This window comes from Impatiens glandulifera, chromosome 2, assembly GCF_907164915.1.
Source record: "Impatiens glandulifera chromosome 2, dImpGla2.1, whole genome shotgun sequence".
In the NCBI taxonomy this organism is placed as follows: Eukaryota; Viridiplantae; Streptophyta; class Magnoliopsida; order Ericales; family Balsaminaceae; genus Impatiens; species Impatiens glandulifera.
The window spans coordinates 30,790,131-30,815,409 of NC_061863.1; the positions used below are offsets into that span (position 1 = coordinate 30,790,131).

Below are 25,279 nucleotides of genomic sequence, written 5' to 3' on the forward strand. Positions count from 1 at the left end.
ATTGATATATAAGTTTGGAAATAGTTTAGTCAAATACAAAAAACTAGGATGTCCATGTCTACGATGCCTCAACATTTTTTCGGCATGTTTGTTTGAAAAGAGAAGTTGAATAACCTGAAACCTTCTTTATAAGTGGGTAATGTTACATGCAAGATGTAGAGTCCCGATCACAACTTAGCATTTCCAATAGTTCTCCCCGAATCCTGAAATTCCAGTCGAAGAGTTGACGAAAAACTTCCAGTTGGACGTCAGTTGAGGGGCAGCCGTATCAAAAGAGTGCTGCCAGTCGGCAGCGGAGTGAGCGGAAGCACTAGAAAGCAGCTGCGATGAAGTGGCAGCGGCTGCGATGAAGTCACAGCTGCAGCGGCTGAACGTTCATGCTTTCATACCATGGAAAATATTGAGCTCTTGAGAGTGAAGATTAAACAGTGATAATATAATTCAGATATTACTTATAGTTTAAGTGAGAAATGTGTTATATAAAGGATATTGAGTATAATAAAAGTAAGGGCGGACAACAAATAATGTCTAGAGTATAAACAAAGCAACATGTTAAGTGCAATTAAATTGTTTCAATTCCAAGGAAGATGAGTGATAATTCTATGTCGAAATACAAAACACATTCAAAAAGAATATTGTGTTAATGTTAATATAATGAGCTCCTAATGCCAGCTTATAACTCCAGCCTATATATTTCAACATCTAATTTACGATCTGACAACAAATGGTTTTCCTTATAAACATGAATGACTACCAAACTACACGTCTTTCTCCTCTTTATTCTTTTACTGCACTTGCGGAATGCATTTTATGTTTCTTGTCTTTTATCTGTGTTATGCAGGCAATAAGGTAATGCAAATCTTCAGGACTCTATATTAGACAAATTCCCTTAAAACAGAAGTTTATCTTTTAAGAAACTTGCTATATTTTGTTTAATCCCATGTTACCGAATTATTTCGATATTTGTTAGGCTATGTTTGGCTCTGTTAGGCTAAAATTGATAGTCCAATTCCAAATCCATTGTTTGTCGATGACTTTAAATTATAATTTAGATTTTGTTATGTTTAACTCCATCATTCCTTTTCCAAGTTGCAATTTTTCTGATTGCTCCAAACATAAAAAGTGAATTGTAATTAAATTCTAGTTCTTATAGAATTGTAATTAAAATTCTGATTCTACGTATGCCATCAAAACATATTAGATTTTTAGCTTCTTTTGTGTTGCTTAATTTTACTTCTACCTTGTATTAGCATTATGATGAAGAAGACTGATATGAATATATTTGAGTGAGGTTTGTAATACGCTTATTCCATGATCATCTGCATGCAGCTTTTAACTCGGCTTGTCTTTGAAAGAGGCAGCACCGACGCAGCTGGAAAAGTAGCAGAAATTATGTGTGCTGATTTTGTTCAAGAAGTAATTTCAGCATGTGTACCCCCTGTTTATCCCCCTCGGTCTGGACATGGTTGGGCTAGCATTCCTGTAATTCCTACTTCTCCTACGACTTTTTCAGAAAGCAAAGCACTCTCACCTTCCTCAAGAGGCACCAAGCCTAACTCTTTAAGTGGGTCTTCAAAAATGGCAGGAGTTCCTTTGTACCCTCTTGAGCTGGATATAGTTAAGCATCTGGTTAAACTATCTCCAGTCAGGACTGTTTTGGCATGTGTGTTTGGCAGTCGTATTTTATACAGTGGAAGTGACTCTGCCATTAGCAGTACCCTAACACAAATACAACCTGATGATGACAGGTTGTTTTATGAGTTCGCTCTTGACCAATCTGAGAGGTAATATTTTTGTTATGCATTATGCGATTGTGAAATGAGGTCTAATATTTTACCATTGAAAGAACAGGTTCCCAACTTTGAACCGTTGGATACAAATGCAAACCAACCTTCACAGAGTTTCAGAGTTTGCTGTAATGGCTGATGATGCAGTACGTGACCATGGTATAGTTAAGCCTGGGAAAAGAACTGGCATCAAGCGTTTTCATGAACATGATAGTGATACTGAGTCTGGAGTAGAAGATATCAATGCGAGTATTAGCACATATATAGCTTTGCCAGATCTCAAGAATTCTTCTAGTGTATCTTCTGACCATTGGCATGAAACATCAAACTCAGAGCTTCCAGGTTTCGATGCTAAGGTCTTCCTTTCATTTGATTGGGAGAATGAGGTGCCCTGTGTAAAAGCTGTTGACAGGTAATCTGATTTTTCTTTTTGATTATTCTCTGTGTTTTGTATTCTTCATTTGTATCAAATCTTGTAATGTTTCATCTTTGTTGACTTACTTTATATATTCTTTCAAAAGACATCTAGTGTTATTGGATTTATCTTCTTCTGGATGGATACAATCATGTGATTGTGAATATAATAAATTACAATAGATACATTTAAAAGGGATATAAATTGTTAGAAGTAGGTTAGAAAACCAGGTATGTGACTTGGGAGATGCACTTAGGTTCTACCTTTATCTACATAAGAATCAAATTTTTGTAAAGATGATGACATAATCTTTTTCTATAAAGATTATTTAGTATAAGGACTATTGTTTCCTGAACTACTTCCACAATTCAATCATGTATCAACCATGAAAAGTGAATCCCTTAATGTCACAAACTCTAAAGAATATTCTTATTAATTATTAATCAGATAGACAGTTATCTTTAAAAGCATTTCATAATTATTAGGATTGAATTATCCTTACTACAAAACTCATGTAAACATGTATTTAAACGAATTCCAGGGATGAAAAGATAATTCAACAGCTACCTTTCTATTCCCCAAAAGACATTCAAATTAAGCACCAAACATCTTATTAGACTCCATATGTGCATCTGTTGGTTTACGTCCTAGAATTCTAGTCTATGTCAATAGATATAGGGTGTTCTATCTTTAATTCACAACTATCCCTTCCTTTCTTTTAACAACTTTCATTCACATGTACTTTAAGCTGCATAGGTCTTTAATCTCAAACTCCTTATATAGCTTCTGTTTTAGTTGTGCAATAATCATCACGCCAAAAAGCAGAATCTCTGTTGGACCTCCTGCATCCAAAGCCACCGCCTGCCTCTAAACTTGTTTCTTCTTCATTATTTATTTATTTATTTCATTTTTCAGTTTCTTGACAATTTGCTAGCATGCATGCCATTATTGAAAATGGACAAGATGTTGATTAGTTGGTAAAACACATGCAAAACTCATTTAACATGTCATAGTTTGGATGATTTACCACAACCTTATGTCTGATTGACCAACTGCTCTCTTTTGGGATAGGTGTAGGCATCAAAATGGTATTTAGAAACTTTTTTGTTCAGAATCTACTTTTGCTTCTGCATCACTTCTGGAAGATATTTTGTTTCTGTAGAATTTTTAGAGAGGGAAAATAATATTTTTATTACTTGTATTTTCTTTCGTATTACATAAGAAGTCTAGTGCTTAAATAGTGAAAATTATAATTGATTTGACAATCAGCAGCAAATCTTCAATCAAGTAGCAAATCAATTATTCTTATTGATTTGCTACTGATAAGATTCAATTCTTGGAATTTTCATTCTTGAAATTGTTTCCTTCCAAGATAATTCTACAGTTTCTTTAGTTTCGTAATCTTTCTTCCCACTTATATACCGCTTGCATTCTTTTCTGTTTATTTGGATGGATGTGAAATTTAAATAAAACTTATTACTCTTCATATCTCCTTTCTTGGAGTCATGCAAATCCTTTCTTTAACAGATTAATAGAAGAGGGAAAATTGATGGATGCCCTTGCTCTTTCTGATCGATGCTTACGTAACGGAGCATCAGATAAGTTACTTCAACTTCTCATTGAACGAGGAGAAGAGAATGATAATACCAGTTTACAATCTCGTGGATTTGGTGATCATGGCTTGTGGAGCAATAGTTGGCAGTATTGTCTACGCCTGAAGAAGAAGCAGCTTGCAGCCAGATTGGCTCTCAAGTATGTATCCGCTCTTTCCTGTTCTATATTTCGTTAAAACATAAACTTAATGTAAGCACCAGCACAATTTTTGTGTATGCTTCTTTTCTTTGTCATGCATACTTCCCCCTATTGGGTAATACCTTAATATCTTGTTTCTTTCTTCAACACATTTGTTCTTCTCAAACTTATTGCCTTGTTGATAAACTACATGGTATAAAAGCTATCTTTATCAAAAACGTTTTTGAAATCCAGCTAGCCAGAGGTTGCTTTCTTAATCCAATGATCCACAAAAATTAAACAGCTCTAAAGCTTCATATATAGGTAACTGCCACTTCAGACAACTTACCATCCTCAGTTCATTTGAGTATTTTTAGTCTTGGGATTCCTCATTTAATCTACCAAATACTCTAACCGTCGAAACAAGTATTCCACTAGTCACATCAAACCTTTCCACAGCATAATCAATGTTAGGTCCTGTCTCAGACGCGGTCTATCTGATCCACCCTTCAAAACATTTTTTTTTGTAGTAAGCATAATGAGTCAATTCATGTAAACCATACTGAAGAACAAATGGAGGCAATGTATAGAATCTTGAGATATCTCAAATTCCCACTTGGGAAAGGGTTATTCTTCAAGAAACATTATGACAAATATCTGGAAATCTACAGAGGTGCATGTCATGCAAACAATATGGTAGACAAGAGATTAATCTTTGCATTGTTCCAATATTTGGGGAAATCTAGTAACTTAGAGAATCAAGACATTGCGTCAATAAGTAGTGATTTAGAATTACGGAGTTAGCTGTTGGTATATGTGACGAACTTTGGCTACAAAAATATTGCTCAAAGAATCCCACTATTTTAGGAAAGTGTATCTAACCTAGAATTGTTCTGTACTTAAAGCGCATGATCCATGAATAAAGTTCGTCACAATTAGACACTACTATTTCCGCAAGAACATTTGACGGAAAGTGTTCTTGCCTCTATCATTAGCTCGGGTAGTCGCCGTTTCTGGTGTCTTAGTCACATTTCAATGGCTCCCTTAATTATGTGCGTTGAAATTCCTTCTTGACTAATTGGAAGCGGGCTAGTCCCCGAAAGTTGGGGATCACAATCCTTCTTTTGGTAGGGAGATAATTCATTTTCTTCTTTTATATCTTGATCAACTACACATTGATTCAAGGATGTGGATGTTCTTGATCATTTTCTTTTGTTTCAAGCTACATGTGTGCTTCCTGGCAATGCTAAATTCCAAGATTATTATTATAATATAAATAGAGGAGTGATAGGGGGAGGGAATTTGAGGGAGGGAATGATGTGTCACTACATCACTGGTTGGAAAAATGATAAAAGGTGAGGAGAGAGAGAAGAGAGAGAAATTTTGTTATTTTTTTGGCTAATCAAATTGCGCCACATCATTCCCTCTCCCATTCCCTCCCTCAAATTCCCTCGCTCAAATTCCCTCTCCCAATCATTTCTCATATAAATATTTGCCATTCTATTCCAAAATTAACTTATGATTATTTAAATTGAGCTTAATAGTTTTCATTCCATAGATTTTTAATAGAGAAATGTTTTCCTTGACCAAATTACTACATATTCAGAAACATATTTGACTAAACTTGCCCTAGATTTGGAATGCTAAAGTTCTTTATTTATCCTGCTCAAGGAGGTTTGATTTGATGCAAAAACCATGTTTCAGATATTTGCACAAATGGGAGCTGGATGCTGCTCTGGATGTTCTCACTATGTGCAGCTGCCATTTGCCTGAAAGTGATCCACATAAGTATGAGGTGCTATTTTGTTGATTTTGGTTCCTTCTGTTGGAATATCTCCCTATCCCTAACACTGATGATGAATGCATGCTAGGACACCTATTGTAATGCATAACATAGATATCAAGCTACATCATCTATTTTTGTTCTTCTGTCCTCATCAATAATGACATATTATCGATATGTTTGCTTTGAATGCTAGGTTGGGCAAATGAGGCAAGCTCTCCTTAGGTACAAGCATATTTTATCTGCAGATAATCGTTACAATAGCTGGCAAGAGGTCTGAGCAATTGAACCTAGACTGAACTATCTTCTCAACAAGCTGAAATATCATACTTGATCATTTTTCTCTTCCTGTTTTCACCTTTCTTGGAGATCTTAGGTTGAAGCAGAGTGTAAGGATGATCCTGAAGGTCTAGCCCTTAGATTAGCTGGAAAAGGAGCTGTTTCTGCTGCTCTTGAAGTGGCTGAAAGTGCAGGATTATCTGTAGAACTGCGTAGGGAGTTACAAGGTCGTCAACTTGTGAAACTTCTTACTGCAGACCCTCTGAATGGTGGAGGGCCAGCTGAAGCTTCACGCTTTCTTTCTTGCTTGCGTGATACTGAAGATGCTTTTCCTGTAGCCATGGGTGCAATGCAGCTGTTACCTAACCTGCGGTCAAAACAACTTCTTGTAAGGGTGTTTGTCTTCAATAAAACATGAAAAAATTGATTTGGTATTCTGTTGTTTCTATTTATTAAGGAAACATTTCTGTTATTTCCTAGGTTCACTTCTTCCTGAAAAGAAGCGGTGGTAACCTGTCAGATGCTGAGATTTCTCGGCTTAACTCATGGGCTTTGGGTCTTAATTTGTTGGCCGCCTTGCCATTCCCATGGCAGCAGAAATGTTCTTCCTTACATGAGCATCCTCATTTGATTTTGGAAGTGTTGTTAATGAGAAAACAATTGCAATCAGCCTCTCTGGTAGATAATCATTAATTTCTTCCAACTTTTTCTCCATACTGTCTTCGACTATACCTGGTAACTAACTATGCATTTATTATTTTTATCAGATACTTAAAGAATTCCCATTCCTAAGAAACAACAGCGTGATTCTCACTTATGCAGCTAAGGCTATTGCTACAAGTATCATTTCCCCTTCTAGGGAGACTCGTATTCCAGTGTCAGGTCCAAGAGCGAGGCAAAAGACCAAGACAGGTGCGCCCTCCAGGTCATCCTTTTCGAACAGTCTAAGTAACCTGCATAAAGAAGCACGCAGGGCTTTTTCCTGGACACCTCGTAATACTGGAGATAAAGCTGCTCCAAAGGAATCTTACCGAAAAAGGAAAAGTTCTGGATTAGCACCATCTGAAGCAGTTGCTTGGGAAGCAATGGCTGGTATCCAGGAAGACCGAGTCTCGACATATGCTGCTGATGGACAAGAACGTCTTCCTCCAGTTTCAATTGCTGAAGAATTGATGCTCACAGGTGATCAAAATAAGGATGACGCAATTCGTTCCTCCCATAGATATGAAAGCACTCCTGATATCATTCTCTTTAAGGTACAACAACAAGCTTCATATGTTGCAACTATTTTTCCTTTCCATTGATGTAAAGTGAATGGAATTCGCTAATAATTATAATGATGGAGGAAATCACTTTACGTGGGCATGACTAGCCTTATGGTAGCCACTTTCTGGAAACAGCTCCTTTTCCTTCTCATTCCACACAAAGAAACAATGACTATTTATCCACATAATTTCTAATGCATAACTTCATCTGATTGAAGTTTGTACAATGGTCACAAGTACAATTACCTTTTTCTCTTACTACTCACGCTACCTTAAGGTCTATCATTACATTACATTAATTATGAACCATTATTAACTTTTACCTTCTTCCCTCCATTATCCTTAGGTACATAAATGACACATATGCATGCCCAGTTTTGTTACTCTAGGTTCACTTTGATGTCTGATATATTAATTATTTGTATAATTATTGGAGGGAAACAATGTTTAGTGGATTAATTGAAAGACAACTTTTTGACCTATTTTGTCCTCTTAGTTGTTCTCACACATATGTCCATTTTAGCGGGTTTGACCAGAAATGTTATGCTTACACACAAGACTACCCCGCTTCCCCAAAACTTCTCGGGGACTACTTTCTTTGTTTTCTTCTCACATTTGAATGTTGAATCCTACTTTCTTTAATGGAAAGGAAAGAAGGTTTGATTTACACTGAACCTTCTCGTAGTAGAACATTCAGCTACACCCTCTACTAAATGTCCAAGCCCTTTCTCCTTCTCTCCAGCAGCCTATTGTTTTGAAACAACTTTGCCAATGTGTTGATGTTTCACTCTTAGCATAGGATTATAGTTATCTTAGTCAACTATAGAACTGAGTGTGGCGGGACATTGTGATGCTTATGGGGAGTAAGAATCATAAAGGTTGAACAATGAAGACTAAAAGACGAAGGATGATCTAGATCAAAGACAAGATGAAAGTAAAAGATCCAAGTGATGAGGCGACAATGAATGGATAACGGCCACATATTAAATGACACGTGCCGAGGATTCTAATGGAAGCTAGCGATTGTTTACTTAGGGACTGATTTGTATAAAATTCCAGGCCCTGTAATATTTTAATAATCGTCTATCGAGCTGTATACTTATTCTCTTCTCATATCAATTGCTAAGTCCTAGAGATAAAATTCTACCTGCCAAGTTCTCGAGATAACAGCTAAGTCCTAGAAACTAGGAATCCTATCATATTGACAATAAACAAACTGTAGCATCTTACTAATAAGACATAATATTTGTATTCATTGTTGTTTATTTGTTTCAAATGTTTTGACGAATTGTTGGAACAATTTATGTGCCACTAATTCACTTTCCATTTCCTTTCATACTCTAAATGTTGATCAACCCATGGTTCATCAAGGTTGTAATTTAAACGCTTTGCTCAGGAGAACAAAATGTTTACATTTTGGATTTTCAATCTTCAATTCAATTAGTGTCCTTAAACAGGCATTGCCCTCTCATGCAAACCCACCTATGATGCATTTGTACAAAATAATATTGAATGGGCAGAGGATAACATAATCCCTCTATTCCTAAAATGTCTCATTCTCACATCTTTGTAGGTATCATGTTTTCCATAAGTTCACAAATTATTGCACTTATCATTTAGTTCATTTTACCCAATTTTTTTTCTTAAAGTAAATTAGAGTACATTCTTCTACTTTAGATTTTCATAGTATTGTGCTTACATATTTGTAATAATGCTCCCTTCGAATATGATGTTTATAATTTCCATTAATGGGATGAGGTGTTTCACTTTTTTACCTCTCTAGGCACTTCTTCAATTGTGCTCTGATGAATCAGTATCAGGAAAAGCTGCATTGGACTTGTGCATTAATCAAATGAAGAGTGTTTTAAACTCCCAACAGCTTCCTCATAATGCCTCAATGGAATCAATTGGTCGTGCATATCATGCTACGGAAACATTTGTTCAAGTATGGGTTCTCTTCTTGCATTATTTTCATAGGTATATTTTGGAAAAAGAATCTCATTAAATAGATGAGGTTAGGAAAGTGCTGTTTTATACTAGACCTATTATATGGAACATAAGAAAATCATTTCTGGTGCCATCTGTATAGGGTCTACATTTTGCAAAAGCTCAATTGAGAAAGCTTGCTGGAGGAAGTGACTTGTCTAGTAATTCTGAAAGAAGTAGAGATGCTGACGATGCATCCTCTGATGCTGGCAGCTCTAGCGTGGGTAGCCAGTCTACTGATGAGATGTCTGAAGTCCTAATGCAAGCAGATATTTGGTTAGGACGAGCTGAGCTGCTGCAAAGTCTTCTTGGTTCAGGAATTGCTGCTTCTCTTGATGATATTGCTGATCAAGAGTCATCTGCTCGACTTCGGGATAGACTGATTGTAGATGAACGCTATAGCATGGCTGTGTATACATGTAAAAAGTGTAAGGTATTATATGAAGCCATTATAATGATATATTTGCTCTATATTTCCAAACTGCAAATAGTTTCAAACTTCTATCACATTTCAGATTGATGTTTTCCCTGTCTGGAATGCATGGGGGCATGCATTAATTCGGATGGAGCACTATGCACAAGCTCGTGTAAAGTTTAAGTAAGTCATCTGCTTATGTAAATTATTTTGGAGAGGTGGTCATCAGCCATAAACAATTACAGATGTCGATATTGTTCATGATTTAGAGCTGTTAAAAATAACTCCAGTCATACAGATTTCTCATGCTTTGAACTTTACAGGCAAGCTCTTCAATTGTATAAGGGTGATACATCATCAGTGATTCTTGATATTATCAATACAATAGAAGGAGCTCCACCTATAGATGTTTCAGCTGTTCGTTCCATGTATGTCTGAAAACTTTCTTCCAGTGTTTAATTAGCTTATTAAATGTTTATTAGGCTTAGGAGTATTATTTTGTTGCAAGATATTGATATACAACTTGCATAATTTCCGTTTCTAGATAATATGCTCACTCCACCCTGCAGGTATGAACACTTGGCTAAAAGTGCTCCAGCAATTATGGACGACTCACTCTCTGCTGATTCATATCTTAATGTTCTATACATGCCATCAACATTTCCACGCTCTGAAAGATCAAGACATTTTGTGGAATCTGCTGGTGATGATCCCTTGCATGGTAATGACCTTGAAGATGGACCTAGAAGTAACCTGGACAGCATGCGATACCTTGAATGTGTTAGTTATTTACAAGAGGTATGATAATCTTTTTAGACATGTTACCATGATTCAAGTCTAGATATCTTCAAATATTTTATAGCAACGACTGCCAAAATGATTTTGAAGTTTCAATATCTCTGATGTCTAGGTATTAATTTCTATAATATATGACAACCCTTGTGGACGAAAATATTAAAATTCTCTTTTCTGATTCAATATGTAATTGGAGTATTTTATTTTATTTGCAGTATGCATGCCAGCATTTGCTTGCATTTATGTTTAGACATGGCCATTACAAGGATGCTTGCCAGTTGTTTTTTCCTCCAAATTCTGTTCCATCACCGCCTCCACCATCTTCACTTGGGATGGCAACTTCTTCATCTTCCCCTCAAAGACCAGATCCACTGGCTACAGATTATGGGGCTATTGATGATCTATGTGATCTGTGCATTGGATATGGTGCCATGCCCGTGTTGGAAGAAGTGATATCAACTAGAATATCATCTGCAGGCTCAGAGGATTCAGGAGTCGATCAATATACAGCTGGAGCACTTGCTCGCATTTGCATCTACTGTGAAAACCATAAGCATTTCAATTATCTGTACCTGTTTCAGGTATGCCTGGGTTTAATTGAATTTGTTATGCATATTTCTTCGCTAGCAATGAAGACATGAATCGAAAACCCCAAAAGTGCAATTTGAAAAGGAACTTGTTGTTCCCTGACGTAATTCTGTAAATGAATTTATAATATTTTGTTTTTGTTTGAAAATTTGTAAATTCTTTGACAACTTCAGAATATTGTATTTATTCATATTCTAATAAATATAATTACTTACTAATCTAGAATTTGGAGTTTGCATATGTTATAGCTAGGTGTAACAGTTTGAAGGTTTGTGTTGATTATCTTGGTCTTGCTCATAGATCCATTATATTTACATTTGATCTATTGACTGAGTATACTCTTCTTGTATAACTGCATCTAAAGTGTACATTATATGTGCTCTTCATATCCATGTCAGTATATATATTCAATTTTTGAAGTTACAATTTCTGTCAGAGTTATCTTCCATGCACCATGATCACCCACATGCTTATGTGCTATCTGAGAGAAGAGTAGTTATTTTTGTTGTTGTGAAGGTACAACTCTACCATGGTAAATTTAATGAAAAGCCAAGTGGAACTTACAATAAGCTATAATGCAGTGCATTGGAAAATGCATGTCAAAAGTAAAGGCTATAAATTACAATTCAACAAGACTAATAGATTACCTAGCCAAAAGTAAGTTATTATTCAACTCAAATTCCTCGCAACGCAACCAATTGCGATAGTTATGAGAATATCTTACTCTTAATCTTAAGACAAAGGACCACATCTGTCCATATTTTAATCTCATGATTATACATTCTTTCCAAAACTTATGTTGTTTTTCAAACCAAACTTAAAACACTTCCACAATAATGGTGCATCTGCATTTTCTTCTATAAGCAGGAAAGCTAATGCTATTCTTTTCATTAGGCTGGGGTTCTTATGTTATTTTTCCTCTTGTAACCTATTAAATCTAAAATGAATTATGCAGTGAATTTTTAGATTGTATTTGTTTGTTATTTATTCTATGTACATTAATTTAACCTGACACGCACAATAATCCAGGTTATCAAGAAGGACCACGTTGCTGCTGGCCTTTGCTGCATTCAGTTGTTCATGAACTCTTCTTCACTGGATGAGGCGATAAAACATTTGGAGCATGCCAAGGCAAGTTAAAATTTTTTTTTATAAAAAAATTCTCCTCCCCCCACGGTTCTTTGGCCTTTTATAACAAGAATGTCGATGACTCAAAGAGGAATGATATTTGTTTTATCTATAGCATTAATTATTTATGTGCAGCCTTTCATTTGTAGACCCTTTCTTATAATCCCTTTATAGTTCGTTTCTTTCCTCTTGTTTTGGCATTACAATGTTGTACCCCAACCATGTTAATGGATCTTGGGAGTAGCCACCTTGGAAATGAGATTAGGTGCTTGGAACAATTAACCTTTTGCACATAATCAAGGAGAGTCTACAAAAATCATTGTGGTATTTTTCTTTAATTTTTTTGAAAACAACATTATTCATCTATTTACTAGTTTAGGTACATCGTTTAAGCACAACGATAAAAACTTTTATAAAACACAATCAAAATCCAACAAAACTACCAAACAAGACACAACAACAAAACACACAATCAACCCAAAAACAAAATATCAAACACAAAAACCTAAATAACCAAAAACACCACAAACAACAAAACAATCATACATGACCCACAAATCCCCTTAATACCCCAACCACCTACTTTCTAGCCCTATGATCCTCAAGAACATCCACAATTTCTCCTACCATGTGGTATGTAGATCTGGCCCTAACCTCAGTCAATTTCATGAAAATGGAACTCATAATCATATATCTCTAACACTGCACTTTTCCATATTCTCCAATTGAATTTCATCTTTTTTGTTATTATTTGGTGTGATTCTGTCCGTTTTCAACAGAAGTCCAATGTTCCTTGGATTCCTCCTGATTGAACCTTCTGATGTACTGGATATTTAAATTCAAATTATTTGAGACTATCATCATATGTTTCCTTAACCGTGGCCTTCTTGCATATTGCAATCTGGAAGAGGGACAGAAACTGTGGCCATGCTCTGGACCCCACTCCAAACACTAATCGAAGAATCATCACCAAGCTTGAATATTGAGTTTCTTCTAAAACCTTCCCCCAAATTTTAGATCCCATTCCATACATTGCATCCCGCAAATCGATTACCCTTTTTGGTGAACCATCCTGACAAATCTTGCTTATATTTCTCTCATGTCATTTGTGCCTACAAGAAATCCCTCTCGAGAGGGAGTCTACAATACCATTTGGAAAGTGTTGAAATTCACAAGGTGCCTAATTCCAAGACGTCTGTTTTCCCTCCAAAAACTAATCTAATCGAAGAATCATCGCCAAGCTTTAATGTTGAGTTTCTTCTAAAACCTTCTCACAAAAATTGGATCACATTCCATACATTGCATCCCACAAACCGATTACCCTTTTTGGTGAACCAACCCAACAAATCTTGTGTCATTTGTGCCTACAGGGAATCCCTCTCAAGAGAGAGTCTCCATTTGGAAGGAGGTCCTTGTTGAAATTCACAAGGTCCCTAATTCCAAGACCTCTGTTTTCCTTTATCATTTTCATTGTAGCAAGTGTGAAAAGGATGATCCGAGGATCTCTACATGAAGTATTTATACTCTTCTCCATTCTTAATGACTATTTTTGGGTGCCTTAATAGTGACATTATGTTTATGGACATTGTAATTTCACTATTAATGTAAACTAACTTACCATTAAACTTTGGTTAATAAAGTATTAATATATTTTCTACAATGAATAGTCAGTGCAAATTGCAATTACAATGATTCTCATAATTAATGCTAGAAAATCTACATAAGTTTACAACTACTAAAAATTGTTTACATATTTTAATCTTGGATGTAACTTATATTTATTGAAAATGCCTCAATGTTATTATCAACTTCTTTTTCTGCATAATCTTTAGAAGCAATTTAAGTTTTACAGTGTCACATTAAATTAAATATATCATAATGTCAACAAATGACCTTTGATTTCTGTAAATGTAAATAGGTTTGAACCTGTACACATATGAAATCAATCTACTCTTTTAATCAGCATATAACTAGATAGGTATACACTGAGTACAATATTTTAAAGAAATAGGCACTTCATGTTTTCTTCATTTTGATTGAACTGTATTTATGGACATTCTAATACACATCATCAGAGATGGGAAAGCTGAAGGCATAGGCTCAATCTTTTAACCACTTCTACTATTATTTTTCAAGTAGTCGTTTAAAATAATGTCCATCTAATGAGCATTTAATATATGTCTCATTAATTTTTCTATCTATTCATTTCGAACACTTCACATTCTGCAACTTACATAGTTTCTACTGAGATTGGACCAAACATCATCGCCCTCTTAATTCTGTAATTATTTGCATTTGTCATAGATGCATTTTGATGAAGGATTGTCAGCAAGATATAGAGTTGGGGATTTGACTAGGGTAGTAACTAAGGGAAGTCGCGGAAAAAGTGCATCTGAAAAGCTTACTGAAGAAGGACTGGTCAAGTTCTCTGCTCGGGTGGCTATCCAGGTGATGATATGTATTTGAAAGAATTCATTTAGCTGTTATTTTGTTTCTGACAAACCAAAATTGACCTGTTACACTATATTGTTGATACTCTTTATATAATGTGAAAATATTGTCGGGCAGATTATATTTTATTTAATTACCATCACAATAACTCGAAAGAAGCCTTTTGGCATCCTCACAGTATTCTCCTCGGAAACATGTACATTATTTATTTCCTTTCACTTTTCATTGATATCCTCCTTGTACATTTTAGTATCGAAATATGAAAAAGGCTTTGGTCTTCAGCTTCACTTTCTTTTCTTTTTCTTTCCAATTTTGTACACATCTGGAGTACTGTTATTTTCTTTAAGTGGTCTTTGTCTTGCTTTAATTTCTTATGTAGAGTATTTTAATTTGCCTGAATATATACATTTTAGTAACATTAATTCTTAAGTGAATGCCTTCAAGCTACAAGCATAGAAATCATAGATGACACTGCTGTCTCCCTTCTCAGTACCTTCTTTCTGGGTGGAAGCATATTGATAATTAAAGTTATGAACTTGTGTTTCCAGTTTTATATTCTTTTGTACCTCTTTTGGTTTGTCATAGTCTAAAATTATTTCTGAAGATTGATCATATGTAGTGTTCCAACTTATTTGCATGACATGAGAAGTATAGTTATGGAAAATGGGAGTAAGATGTCCAACTGGGAAAGGGACATTTCTTTTTTATCTCCCCTTCCGATCTTCTAATTCATAATATGTCTACTTTTTCATTTTCCTAGGTCAGAGTATCCATTTTTTCATAATGTTGTTTTTTTGGCGAACACAGTGTTACTGATATGACATCCTTTTGGATTCTTGATATGATATTACAGGTGGATGTTGTAAAATCCTTTAATGACATGGATGGTCCACAATGGAAATATTCACTTTTTGGTAATCCAAACGATCCTGAAACTTCCAGGTTAGCAACTTTCTTCTTCATTTTCTCTTTACAATAATTTGGCAATGCTAGCTTACTTCTATACTATTGAAACATGCACTGCTTGATAATATCAAATAAAAGTACTATGGAAACCAACCATAAAATTCAGCAGCAATATCCTTATTAAACCAAGGCAACAATATGATGTTTTATGATGGTCCACTTGTTTGGCAGAATTTGTTCCAATTTGATTTGATTCAATTAAATATTAGATATGGCACATTTATTTATAATTATTTTTTCTGGTTGCTTTTTGATAAGTCAAAAGCTCGATCCACCTTTCATCATTTATCTACCTTCGTTTTCCATGCCTCTTTACCTAATTCATATCATTATTCTACCTCCACATGTAATGTGAGCTCTTTTATGTTGGGATATTTTAAATTTTGTTTAGTATCCTTTGAATTTAGTTATACAATTTTTCCTAGTCATTTCTATTGAACAACAGAAGGCTCGCTTTGTTGAAAAAGTTAGCTTGTGATTTTCTAAACAAGAAAATTTATAGAACCATGCATTTGTTCACATGTAGAAGATTCAATATCTTTATCAAAACTGTGTTTTCATCCTTATTGGTATTGAGTAGTTAGTGCCCTACTTTGTAATAACTATCAATGACTTCAAACCATGTATGTATTCCGGTCTCTCAAATACATGTATCATAGCTACCAATTATTTAGAGATTGGTTGATGTTGTTGAATGTAATTGTAGTGATAAATTGCGCAAGATGATAACAATAACCTTGTAGAACAATGAAAACCAAATGCATAATGTGAGCATGTGGCGTTGGATATGCCTTTCTTGGTTGATTTGTTTGATGCTCGAATGTACAATGTGCTGAATTTAAGAGTCAGTTAATTGGTTGATTTGTTTGATGCTCGAATGTACAATGTGCTGAATTTGAGAGCCATCAACTGGCCAAACGATGGGCCTAATTAGGATCATGATTTTTCATCATTATCTTGAAAAACTTACAATGTTATGTTCTTCAAAAATCACAAGCATTATCTTAAATATAATCTGGATTATATTTTTTCTACAAAATAAAACCAAAAATTACACTATAATCTGGATCATTATCTGAAATATATATGAATAATACAGAAACAATCTTATACCAAACGAAAAAACCCATTTTCACCAATGGGATCGTGGTAACAGTTTCCAGATAGGCTCTATTTATTATCTTTGCTTGTTAATCTGGTTATGTATAATTTTTTCTGTCAAGTATGTTTCTGTTCCCCGACCTGGCTTTAAAACTGAACTAGTAGAAGGTACCCAACATTTTAAGTTATTGTGAAATGCAGGAGAAGATCTAAAATTGCAGAGACTCTTACTGAGAAATTTTTTGATTTGGCCTTCCAAGTTATCTATGAGTTCAGTCTTCCTGGTAAATTCTTGACTTCCTAATCAACATCCAATAGCATCTTTGCATATTAAGCTTAAATATAAGTTTCTCAGCTGTTGATATATATGCTGGTGTTGCTGCTTCACTTGCTGAGAGGAAAAGGGGTGGGCAGCTGACTGAATTTTTTAAGAATATTAAAGGAACAATTGAAGATGAAGATTGGGATCAGGTATCATGATACAAAGAATATGCTTATGTATATGATTGAAACTGCATTAGTCTTGAAATTTTCCCAAAGTGTTGGCATTTTTCATTTTTGGATATAACTTCTTTGTTATAATTCATTTTTAAACCAAGATTTTTCTGCCTGCAAGAGGCAGCACAACATCCTACCTCCATGATGATATAAATTTGGGTTAACCCTAGCTTTGAAGTTAGAACAATACCTTGATCTCGTTGAGTAGAGCGGCATATGAGATGAGGAAAATCAGAGTATGAGATAAGGAAGAACCTGTAGATTATGATCTACATTTGAAAAAAAGAAGGGTTAAAATAAGATGAATGGGAGTAGTAAGAGACGAGGTAAGGAAGAACCAGTAGAATATGATCTACATTGGTTCAGTTCCGTTTCTCTTCATGCGTCTTTTGATCCAGCAGTTTGTTTGGGTAACGGTTGAAGTTGATGCTCGATTAAAGTTACCACTAGTGTTAGTTCGATTCACAAAAGGTGTGATTCCTCTAGTGGTATTTCAATTCCCGTAAGGTATTGTTCTCGGTGTTGGAAGTATCGGACCCCCTTTATTAGCTAAATAGCCTCGACAGACTAAGTAATCACACATGGAGTCTTGCAGCTTTTTGTTTGTTCGTTCTTGTAATCTCGCCATTCCTATTGCTTCGTTCAGAGCCGTTGTTTTTTTTTAATGCGTACTAGATTCACAATTTTTTCCTCTTTCAGTCCATTCAGATAACCTTTAATTGAGTATGCCTCATTTTGATCTAGTAGCTTATATAGAAGATCCATTTAATTTATGTCGTACTCTTTCACTGTTGCTGTTTGTTTCAAGTTTTTCCAATCATCCAATGGATCGTCAAAGTCACTAAGACCAAATTCTTTTAGCACCAGTTATTTTAATTCTTCCCACACCGTAACCCTATTAAGAGGTCTGTGATGTACATAAGAACAAAACCAACGGCGAGCTAGTCCTGTTAGGTGTCCCCTTGCATATTCAATTTGAGTTTCGATGGGTGTGCGATCAACCTGAAAAAAATTCCACTTAAATTTGTACCGTTAAATCCAATCTTCTACAATTTGGAAAATCCATCTTTGTTAATCTTGTTGGTGGCTGATAATGCTGATCTCTTTTGGCTAGAGTCTCTGTTTCGTTCATTCCAGCCTTTATCATTTCTGTTTCGATCATTCTTGCTCAATCGTATCTGTTTCGATTATTCCCTTCTCGGTCATTTCTGTTTCGATCTCGCCTATACCAGTCGTTCCTGTTTTGATCTTGTCTGTTCCAATCGTTCCTGTTTCGATCATTCTCTTCTCGATCATTTCTGTTACGCTCGTTTCTGTATCGACCATAACTGTCCCAATCGTTCATGTTTCTATCATTATCTTCTCGATCATCTCTGTTTCTTTCGATCATCTCTGTTTCTTTCGTATTAGTCTCGATCGTATCTATGTCATAACCTTAAGCTCTATTACTGTATTATTGTAAGAAACTGTTGTGTATATTCTCATTAATATAATTAAACATATATATAAGCATCTGTCGAACTTTAATAATGCTGATAATAATATTTATCACTAACAAAGAACAAAAAAAGAACTGACGATTCCAAAATTGAAGGTTGTATTCCAAAATTGAAGGTTTACAAGGAGAAGTGGAGACTCTTTTTGTGCGTAAACTATGTTGGCAAAAAGTACAGACACTACCAGAGCAGAAAACCTACTATCGTGATCTCCAAATTCAAGAGAAGCTGAGCCCGTAAAGGAACCTTGAGTTGACTTGAGATTTCAAGAGTAGTTAGGCTTGTGAAGTTTAGTCTTTTGAGGGTTTTTTTTGGTTTCACTTCCTTAATTTCGTGACTTCTGATGATTTATTTGTGGAAATTTATGCAAAGACTTGTGTTGTACTGCTTTTTGTTTTCTACCACTAATGATGCGACCTTCGCGCTCATACTTCAAAAAAGTTAAAAGAATCGTATATTGATTTGTTTGATAACTTGGTAGTCAGCATGGGTTTTAAGTAACTTGAAATGACCCACATAATTAATGAACTGATGGAAGTAACCCATGAATGGGAGACACTCATATTTTGTAGCTTGTGATCCAATAATCTGATGCTTCTTTTGCTTTGGTGCAGGTCCTTGGTGCTGCTATAAATGTCTATGCTAACAAACACAAGGAACGACCGGACCGCCTCATAGACATGTTATCTAGTAGCCACAGGTAAATAATCAATCAACAATTGAAATGAGTGGTGAACTAGCAATACTATTATCTAGCAGACATTTTAGCTTATAGTTGTCGTGTTTCCCTCCTGCTGTAGGAAAGTTCTAGCATGTGTAGTTTGTGGTCGTCTGAAAAGCGCCTTTCAAATAGCTTCGCGAAGTGGAAGTGTTGCCGATGTTCAATATGTTGCACATCAGGTTAGATGGATCATCTTCTGCTTTAGCTGTGTTGGTAATTGTCATATTTCTTGAAGAATTTGCAAAATTAAGGTGAGATAGACAAAGAAAGACCTTAAATGTGGTTTTCTAAATTAAACATATAGGCTGGGAATTGTATATGTATACACTACCTTCCATCTAAGACTATGCTAATGAAATAAAATAAAATACAATAAAAATGAGTAATATTCTCGAATTTATCATGATTTTCAATGAATCCGTTGATTAGATCTCAATAGACACAGACTTTATGGGATTAGCTCACTTTACTTATTCACTCCCCCCTCAAGTTGGGTAGAATAAATTGGTCATGCCTAACCTGCCTCTTAATTCCTTATGTTAATGTTTTCAATTTGATTATGAGATGACATATATGATGGTTCAATATTCTTATTTGACACGTTCTCTTAGATGAAATATCAGTCAATCATAATGTGCTTAGGTATGTAATGCTGGACTGGATTCTTGGAAATGCTTATTGCTGTCTGATTATTACATAGAAAGCATAGTATGTTTTTCAACGATTGTTCAAAGTTCTTTCATGACACGTTGTATCCAGATTTCGCAAATTCCTAGTGCAAGAACCCTATATTCGGCTTCATCGATATTTCTTGTTTCCCCAAGTGGCGAGATTTTTCCATACACGTACAATAACAAGAAGTAGATTGCATATCAATGATGTCACCACCCAATCAACAATGGAATAGACTTGGATAGTTTTAATATCATCTCGTTTAAAGAGGAGAGACCATGTATTCCCGTACTTTTAAGATACCTCAAATTCGGAATATTGCATTTATGTGGTCTTCAGATGTGTAGTTCATATACTATCTAACCACGCTAACAACAATTTTGATATTTGGTCGTGTGTGAGACAATAGAGGAGTCATCCTACACAACATTGTTATCTTCTTTTGTGTGCAAGGACATCATCTTTGCTAGACATTTGTCACGGCCCATTCAAATAGGTTGAATATGTCAAGCCCTCAATATACAGATTCTCTAGAAAGTTATAGGTTTTTGTAGTATTTTTCCTTTTGTGGAACTCTCTAGAATTTTCTAGGAGTTCCTAGTTCTAAATAAGGTTATAGAACTCTCTAGAATTCTCTAGGAGTTCCTAAAACTAGGATATGTAATAGAACACTCTAGAATTCTCTCGGAGTTCCTAGGTCTAGGTTAGATAATAAAAGAGTCTAGAAAATCCTTAAGTCAAGGAGAATCTATAAAGATCTCTCCACTTGTATATAAACAAGACTTGTACACTTCATACCCTACTTCACACTTGTAAAGCAATAAGCAATAGACAAGTTATTCTCCAAACTTTTTCTCTCTCAAAGTATTCCTTCTTCTTCTTCTTCTTGCATCTTGTAATAGGCTGACAAGCTAGTATTGAGGTAATCTAGACTAGTGCCGACGAGACGAGGAGTTATTCGGTGACCGAGTTTCTTCCCGTGACATGTGGTATCAGAGCAAAAAATGTATTGTATCCCCGTTTGTGCTTCCGCATTCGAAAGAAGATCGTGCTAGAAGAGATGGATTCAGGTCGAACGTCACGAAGGTTTCGACCGGCCAACGAAAAGACAAGCGGTCCAAGAGGGGCAAGTCCGTCGAGAGAAGTGTCGACATGCAAGTGTGGGTGACCCGGCTTGAGGAAGGCATGTGCGAGCATGAGGAGGCTCTCGAAGTGTTGAGCGCGGTGGCCGATAGGGTGACGGTGTTGGATGAGGCTGGTGAAAAGTTGGAGAATGATGTCATGGGGATCATTAACAATTCGAATCAAAGCATAGTTTGTTAACGGCCTAAAAACTTGGGCACAGTTAGAGCTGTAAAGGGTCAAGGTGCAGAACGTCCCCGAGGTAATTGCGCTGGCAGAGAGGCTGATTGAGGTCAAGGTGTCCGTGGACAGGCCGAAGGTCATCATAGGTAATGAGGAGAAAGACACCCACCCAAGAAGTGACATACACACAACAACTCAGGGAGGCAAACCGACGAATCGGGTAAGCTAAGAGTTCGTCATATTTGTGGTGCTCATAATCACATAAAGTTTATGTTTCCGTTTAAGTAGGAAAATGTTGTAGCAGTGGGAATTGAGTCCTCCGAGGAGGAAGAACAGACTCAAATAGGAACCCTTAAATTGCTCAATGCTGTGAAGGCTAGTGTTGCGGAGCTGATCAAGGGAACAAAGAGGGGCTTGATGTTAGTGGAAGTCTTGATCAGGGGAAGGCGCATTAAAGCACTAGTGGATTCTGGGGCTAATCACAACATTATGCGTGAATGAGTGGCTAAGGCGTTGAGTCTTCGCATCAACTCAACGAGAGGGACGGTAAAGTCGTGAATAGAACAGCCAAGCCGGTGGCCGGGGAAGCTAAGAAAGTGCACACCAGGATCAGAGACCGGAAGGGAACGGTCTCGTTTACGTTAGTCTCTATGGATGACTACGATGTAGTGTTGAGACAACAATGGTTCGATCAGGTACGTGCTTGTATAATACATTATCCTGATTCACTAATCATTTTGGACTAGCGTGATACCAACAAGAAGAGAATGAGCATGTTCTCGGCGATGCAATTCAGCCGAGGTCGCAAACGTGGTAAAAGGACATTTGCCACTTCTACTAGAACGGATGATGGGGACGGTTCCAAGAGAAAAGAGGAAGTACCCGAGGAAGTCCAGATAGAGTGCTTGGAGGCCTTCGAGGGACACGAGGCTATAGGCACCAAACAATCATCAACTCCACAGAGTTTGGCCACAATAAACTTTGGTCAAAGTCAGTCCGCCTTCACTCTCGCCAAATCCGTAGAAGAGGAAGCCGATCGTGCTCGGGCATTTTTGGATAAAGCAACCTAGAAGATGAAGAAAAGGGCAGATCTGAAGAGGCAGAGGCGTGCAATTGAGTTTAAGGAAGGGGACCGAGGAATGGAGAATTACTGCCGCAAAAATCTAAGTCTCTTCGATCTGTGCTCAAGGACTTGTGCGCTGATACGAGGGACCGTATAAAATCGAGAGACATGTGAGAAACGTCTTATATCAGTTGGAGCTGACCGCTATACATCAAACCGAGTACCCGTCTAAGGTCGAACTGAGGACAACCATGACTTATTCACCCCATAATTGTTAATAGCGCCCGTAACTCTCAATAGCGTCAAAGCTGCTCATGGCTATAGCGTAAAACGAATAGCGTAACGAGGGTTATTTGAAAATAAAGTGTAGAAAACATGGACCGACCACTATACGCTATTGACAAACTAATATATTGGGGCAGGGTATATATACACACACTAACCATTTAATTGAAACATGCATTTCACACCACACTGTAATAAAAAAACATCTACAATAAAATCTAATAAAATAATATCCTTTAATTTATCACAATTTTCAGTGAACCTGCTCATTCGATCTCACATGCACCTTCCTTATGGGATGAGATGAATTCACTTTGATTCTCCATTTCTTATTATGACTCTTTAACTACCTCTCAAAGCTCGGGGTCACAAGGTCGCCTTAAGATCATTTTATAAACTGAATAATGAAGCAAATATGGGGTGTGTTTGATAAAATTGAAAATTTAGAGTTGAATAAATTCAGGCTGAAAATAAATGTTTGAGTTATCCAAATGAAAATGTCTAATTTTAAGTATTCAATATAAATTCATTTAACAAAATGTGTAATAACATTAAAGTGTATGTTTATATGTTAACTTTAATTAAATTTAAGGGTTTAAAGTTGTCTTTTGAATTTTTTTTTATCAAATTATCGAATTAAGTCATTCAAAGTTTAATGAATTAAGTTATATTTTTAGTTTAATTTATACTGAATATATATGATGATATATACTTTTTTTCCTAATTTTAAATATATTTTATTTTATTTTAAACCTTTTTATTGCAGGCTTTACACGCAAATGCACTGCCTGTCCTGGATATGTGCAAGCAATGGCTGGCGCAGTATATGTGATTTGTTATTTTTCCTCCACAATTGTGCCAAATGTTTATGACTGAAGAATCTATGTCAGTTCAGTGGTTGTGAATGGGGATACTGAATGGAAAATTTTTACATGAGTTGATGGATTGGTTGGGCTATAAATAGTGTGGGGGTATAATTTCTTCCTAACTTGATAATGTGATATAGAGCTGTTTTCTATTTATTGTTGTTGGAGGTAACGAGGAAAACACAAAATCAAATAATTAAGTTTGGAAACATCAGCGTGGATTTTGGCTATTTTGTTGGGTGTTCAGGAATAATTTTATTCCAAGAACGAAGGCATCATTGGTTACCAAGACTAATCCTGATTATTCTTAAATTCAATTTGGCTGGCTGCAAGGTTTTACATGAAGCCTGTTTATTTAGGTTTGTGAGCAATGATTGAGATATCAAAGCAATTCAGTGCTGAGACAAACTGTATAAGTCTATTTTGTAGTATGTTAACAACATTGTTAGGTTATTCTGTAATTTTGCAAGCTATGTCATGTAACCTAAACGAAATATTCTTTTTTATTGGATTAAAAATGAAATGATTTTGCATAGAACTTATTTTTTTTTCTATGGTTTATTTTTGAGGTTTTTGGCAGGAGGCTTGATTTTCTATTGTTTGTTTATGCTTTATATATTAGTTTTTGTTTCCTGCCATCCTGTTTATGCTCAATCCCTTGAAGTGTTCATGTAGAAATGGGGAAGGTAAGCAATCTATTTAAATATGAGTATAAAATAATTTGTAAAAGTATATTCTTAAGGTGATTATTCACCTATTGAACTCTCAGTCTAGTATCTTATTACTCGTGGTGTTTAAGTGACTATTGAAGTGGTATTTTTATTTGTTTTTAAAGTCACTGCATATTTCTGTATTATTCATTCTTAACTAATCTAAAAGAAATGAAAGAGATGAGCCATTTCCCTAAGGTACACTGCCTGGCACTCTGAGACCCCATGACCTTTGTATTACTTGATTGTGAATTTTTTAAACTTAGACCATCCTTATCCATGACCAAATAATGGGTGATGATGTTGGTCATGAATGATCATGTCAATTTATCATGACCAAATGTTTGGTCATTCCATGACCAAAACCAAGTCATTGGATCTTTGTTTTTGTCATATTATGACAAAAATCACAACCAAGGTCATTTAATCAAATGCTGTCATTTGTCGGCATTTGATTGGTTACCCAAATTTTTTTTATCTTTTATCTTTAAAACTCGATTTTAATATTATTTATAATTTTAAAAAAAAATTATATCAAAATTCATAATTTTTCGAGATCTATAAATAGAGACCATTATTGCTATATTTTGGAGCACAAAAAATCACTATTTTCTTCATTTTTACTAATTATCCTCATTTGTTTACAATTATCCATAATTAACATGTATAAAAATATTATTATGTATAAAAATTAGAAATTAAATATTATTATTATATTTAAAAATATTTATTATTTTTTTAATTTAAAAATAAAAATAATATTTTTAATTCATGATCAAGATTTGGTTGGTCATGAATAAGCACAATGACTAAAATCTTGGTTATAAAACTGTTTTCATGACCATGACAAAAAAATGGGTCATGAATAAAGATGCTCTTATATGTATAACATTGAAGTTAGTTTTCATGTAATGTGTAATGACCCAATTATATGAGGGGTGTGGGGTTAGTTTTCACGTCATGTGTCATTGAC

At 35.4% G+C, this 25,279-nt stretch overlaps 1 protein-coding gene across 1 annotated transcript in view; it reads left to right on the forward strand.

The window, feature by feature from the left end:
• LOC124923854 overlaps nt 1-24,129 on the forward strand; it is a 40,215-nt gene extending 16,086 nt beyond the window's left edge. Inside the window, exons 15-36 of the mRNA XM_047463830.1 lie at nt 1,330-1,784; nt 1,852-2,199; nt 3,730-3,954; nt 5,638-5,728; nt 5,913-5,990; nt 6,093-6,383; nt 6,476-6,673; nt 6,763-7,251; nt 9,044-9,205; nt 9,350-9,679; nt 9,762-9,844; nt 9,985-10,089; nt 10,231-10,459; nt 10,672-11,037; nt 12,074-12,175; nt 14,477-14,620; nt 15,477-15,565; nt 16,892-16,974; nt 17,046-17,161; nt 19,299-19,384; nt 19,485-19,584; nt 23,497-24,129. Coding sequence (XP_047319786.1) covers nt 1,330-1,784; nt 1,852-2,199; nt 3,730-3,954; nt 5,638-5,728; nt 5,913-5,990; nt 6,093-6,383; nt 6,476-6,673; nt 6,763-7,251; nt 9,044-9,205; nt 9,350-9,679; nt 9,762-9,844; nt 9,985-10,089; nt 10,231-10,459; nt 10,672-11,037; nt 12,074-12,175; nt 14,477-14,620; nt 15,477-15,565; nt 16,892-16,974; nt 17,046-17,161; nt 19,299-19,384; nt 19,485-19,584; nt 23,497-23,562 — 4,236 coding nt within the window. The 3' untranslated portion in view covers nt 23,563-24,129. The remainder of the gene's footprint in view (nt 1-1,329; nt 1,785-1,851; nt 2,200-3,729; nt 3,955-5,637; nt 5,729-5,912; nt 5,991-6,092; nt 6,384-6,475; nt 6,674-6,762; nt 7,252-9,043; nt 9,206-9,349; nt 9,680-9,761; nt 9,845-9,984; nt 10,090-10,230; nt 10,460-10,671; nt 11,038-12,073; nt 12,176-14,476; nt 14,621-15,476; nt 15,566-16,891; nt 16,975-17,045; nt 17,162-19,298; nt 19,385-19,484; nt 19,585-23,496) is intronic.
• The last annotated feature ends 1,150 nt before the right edge of the window (nt 24,130-25,279 follow it).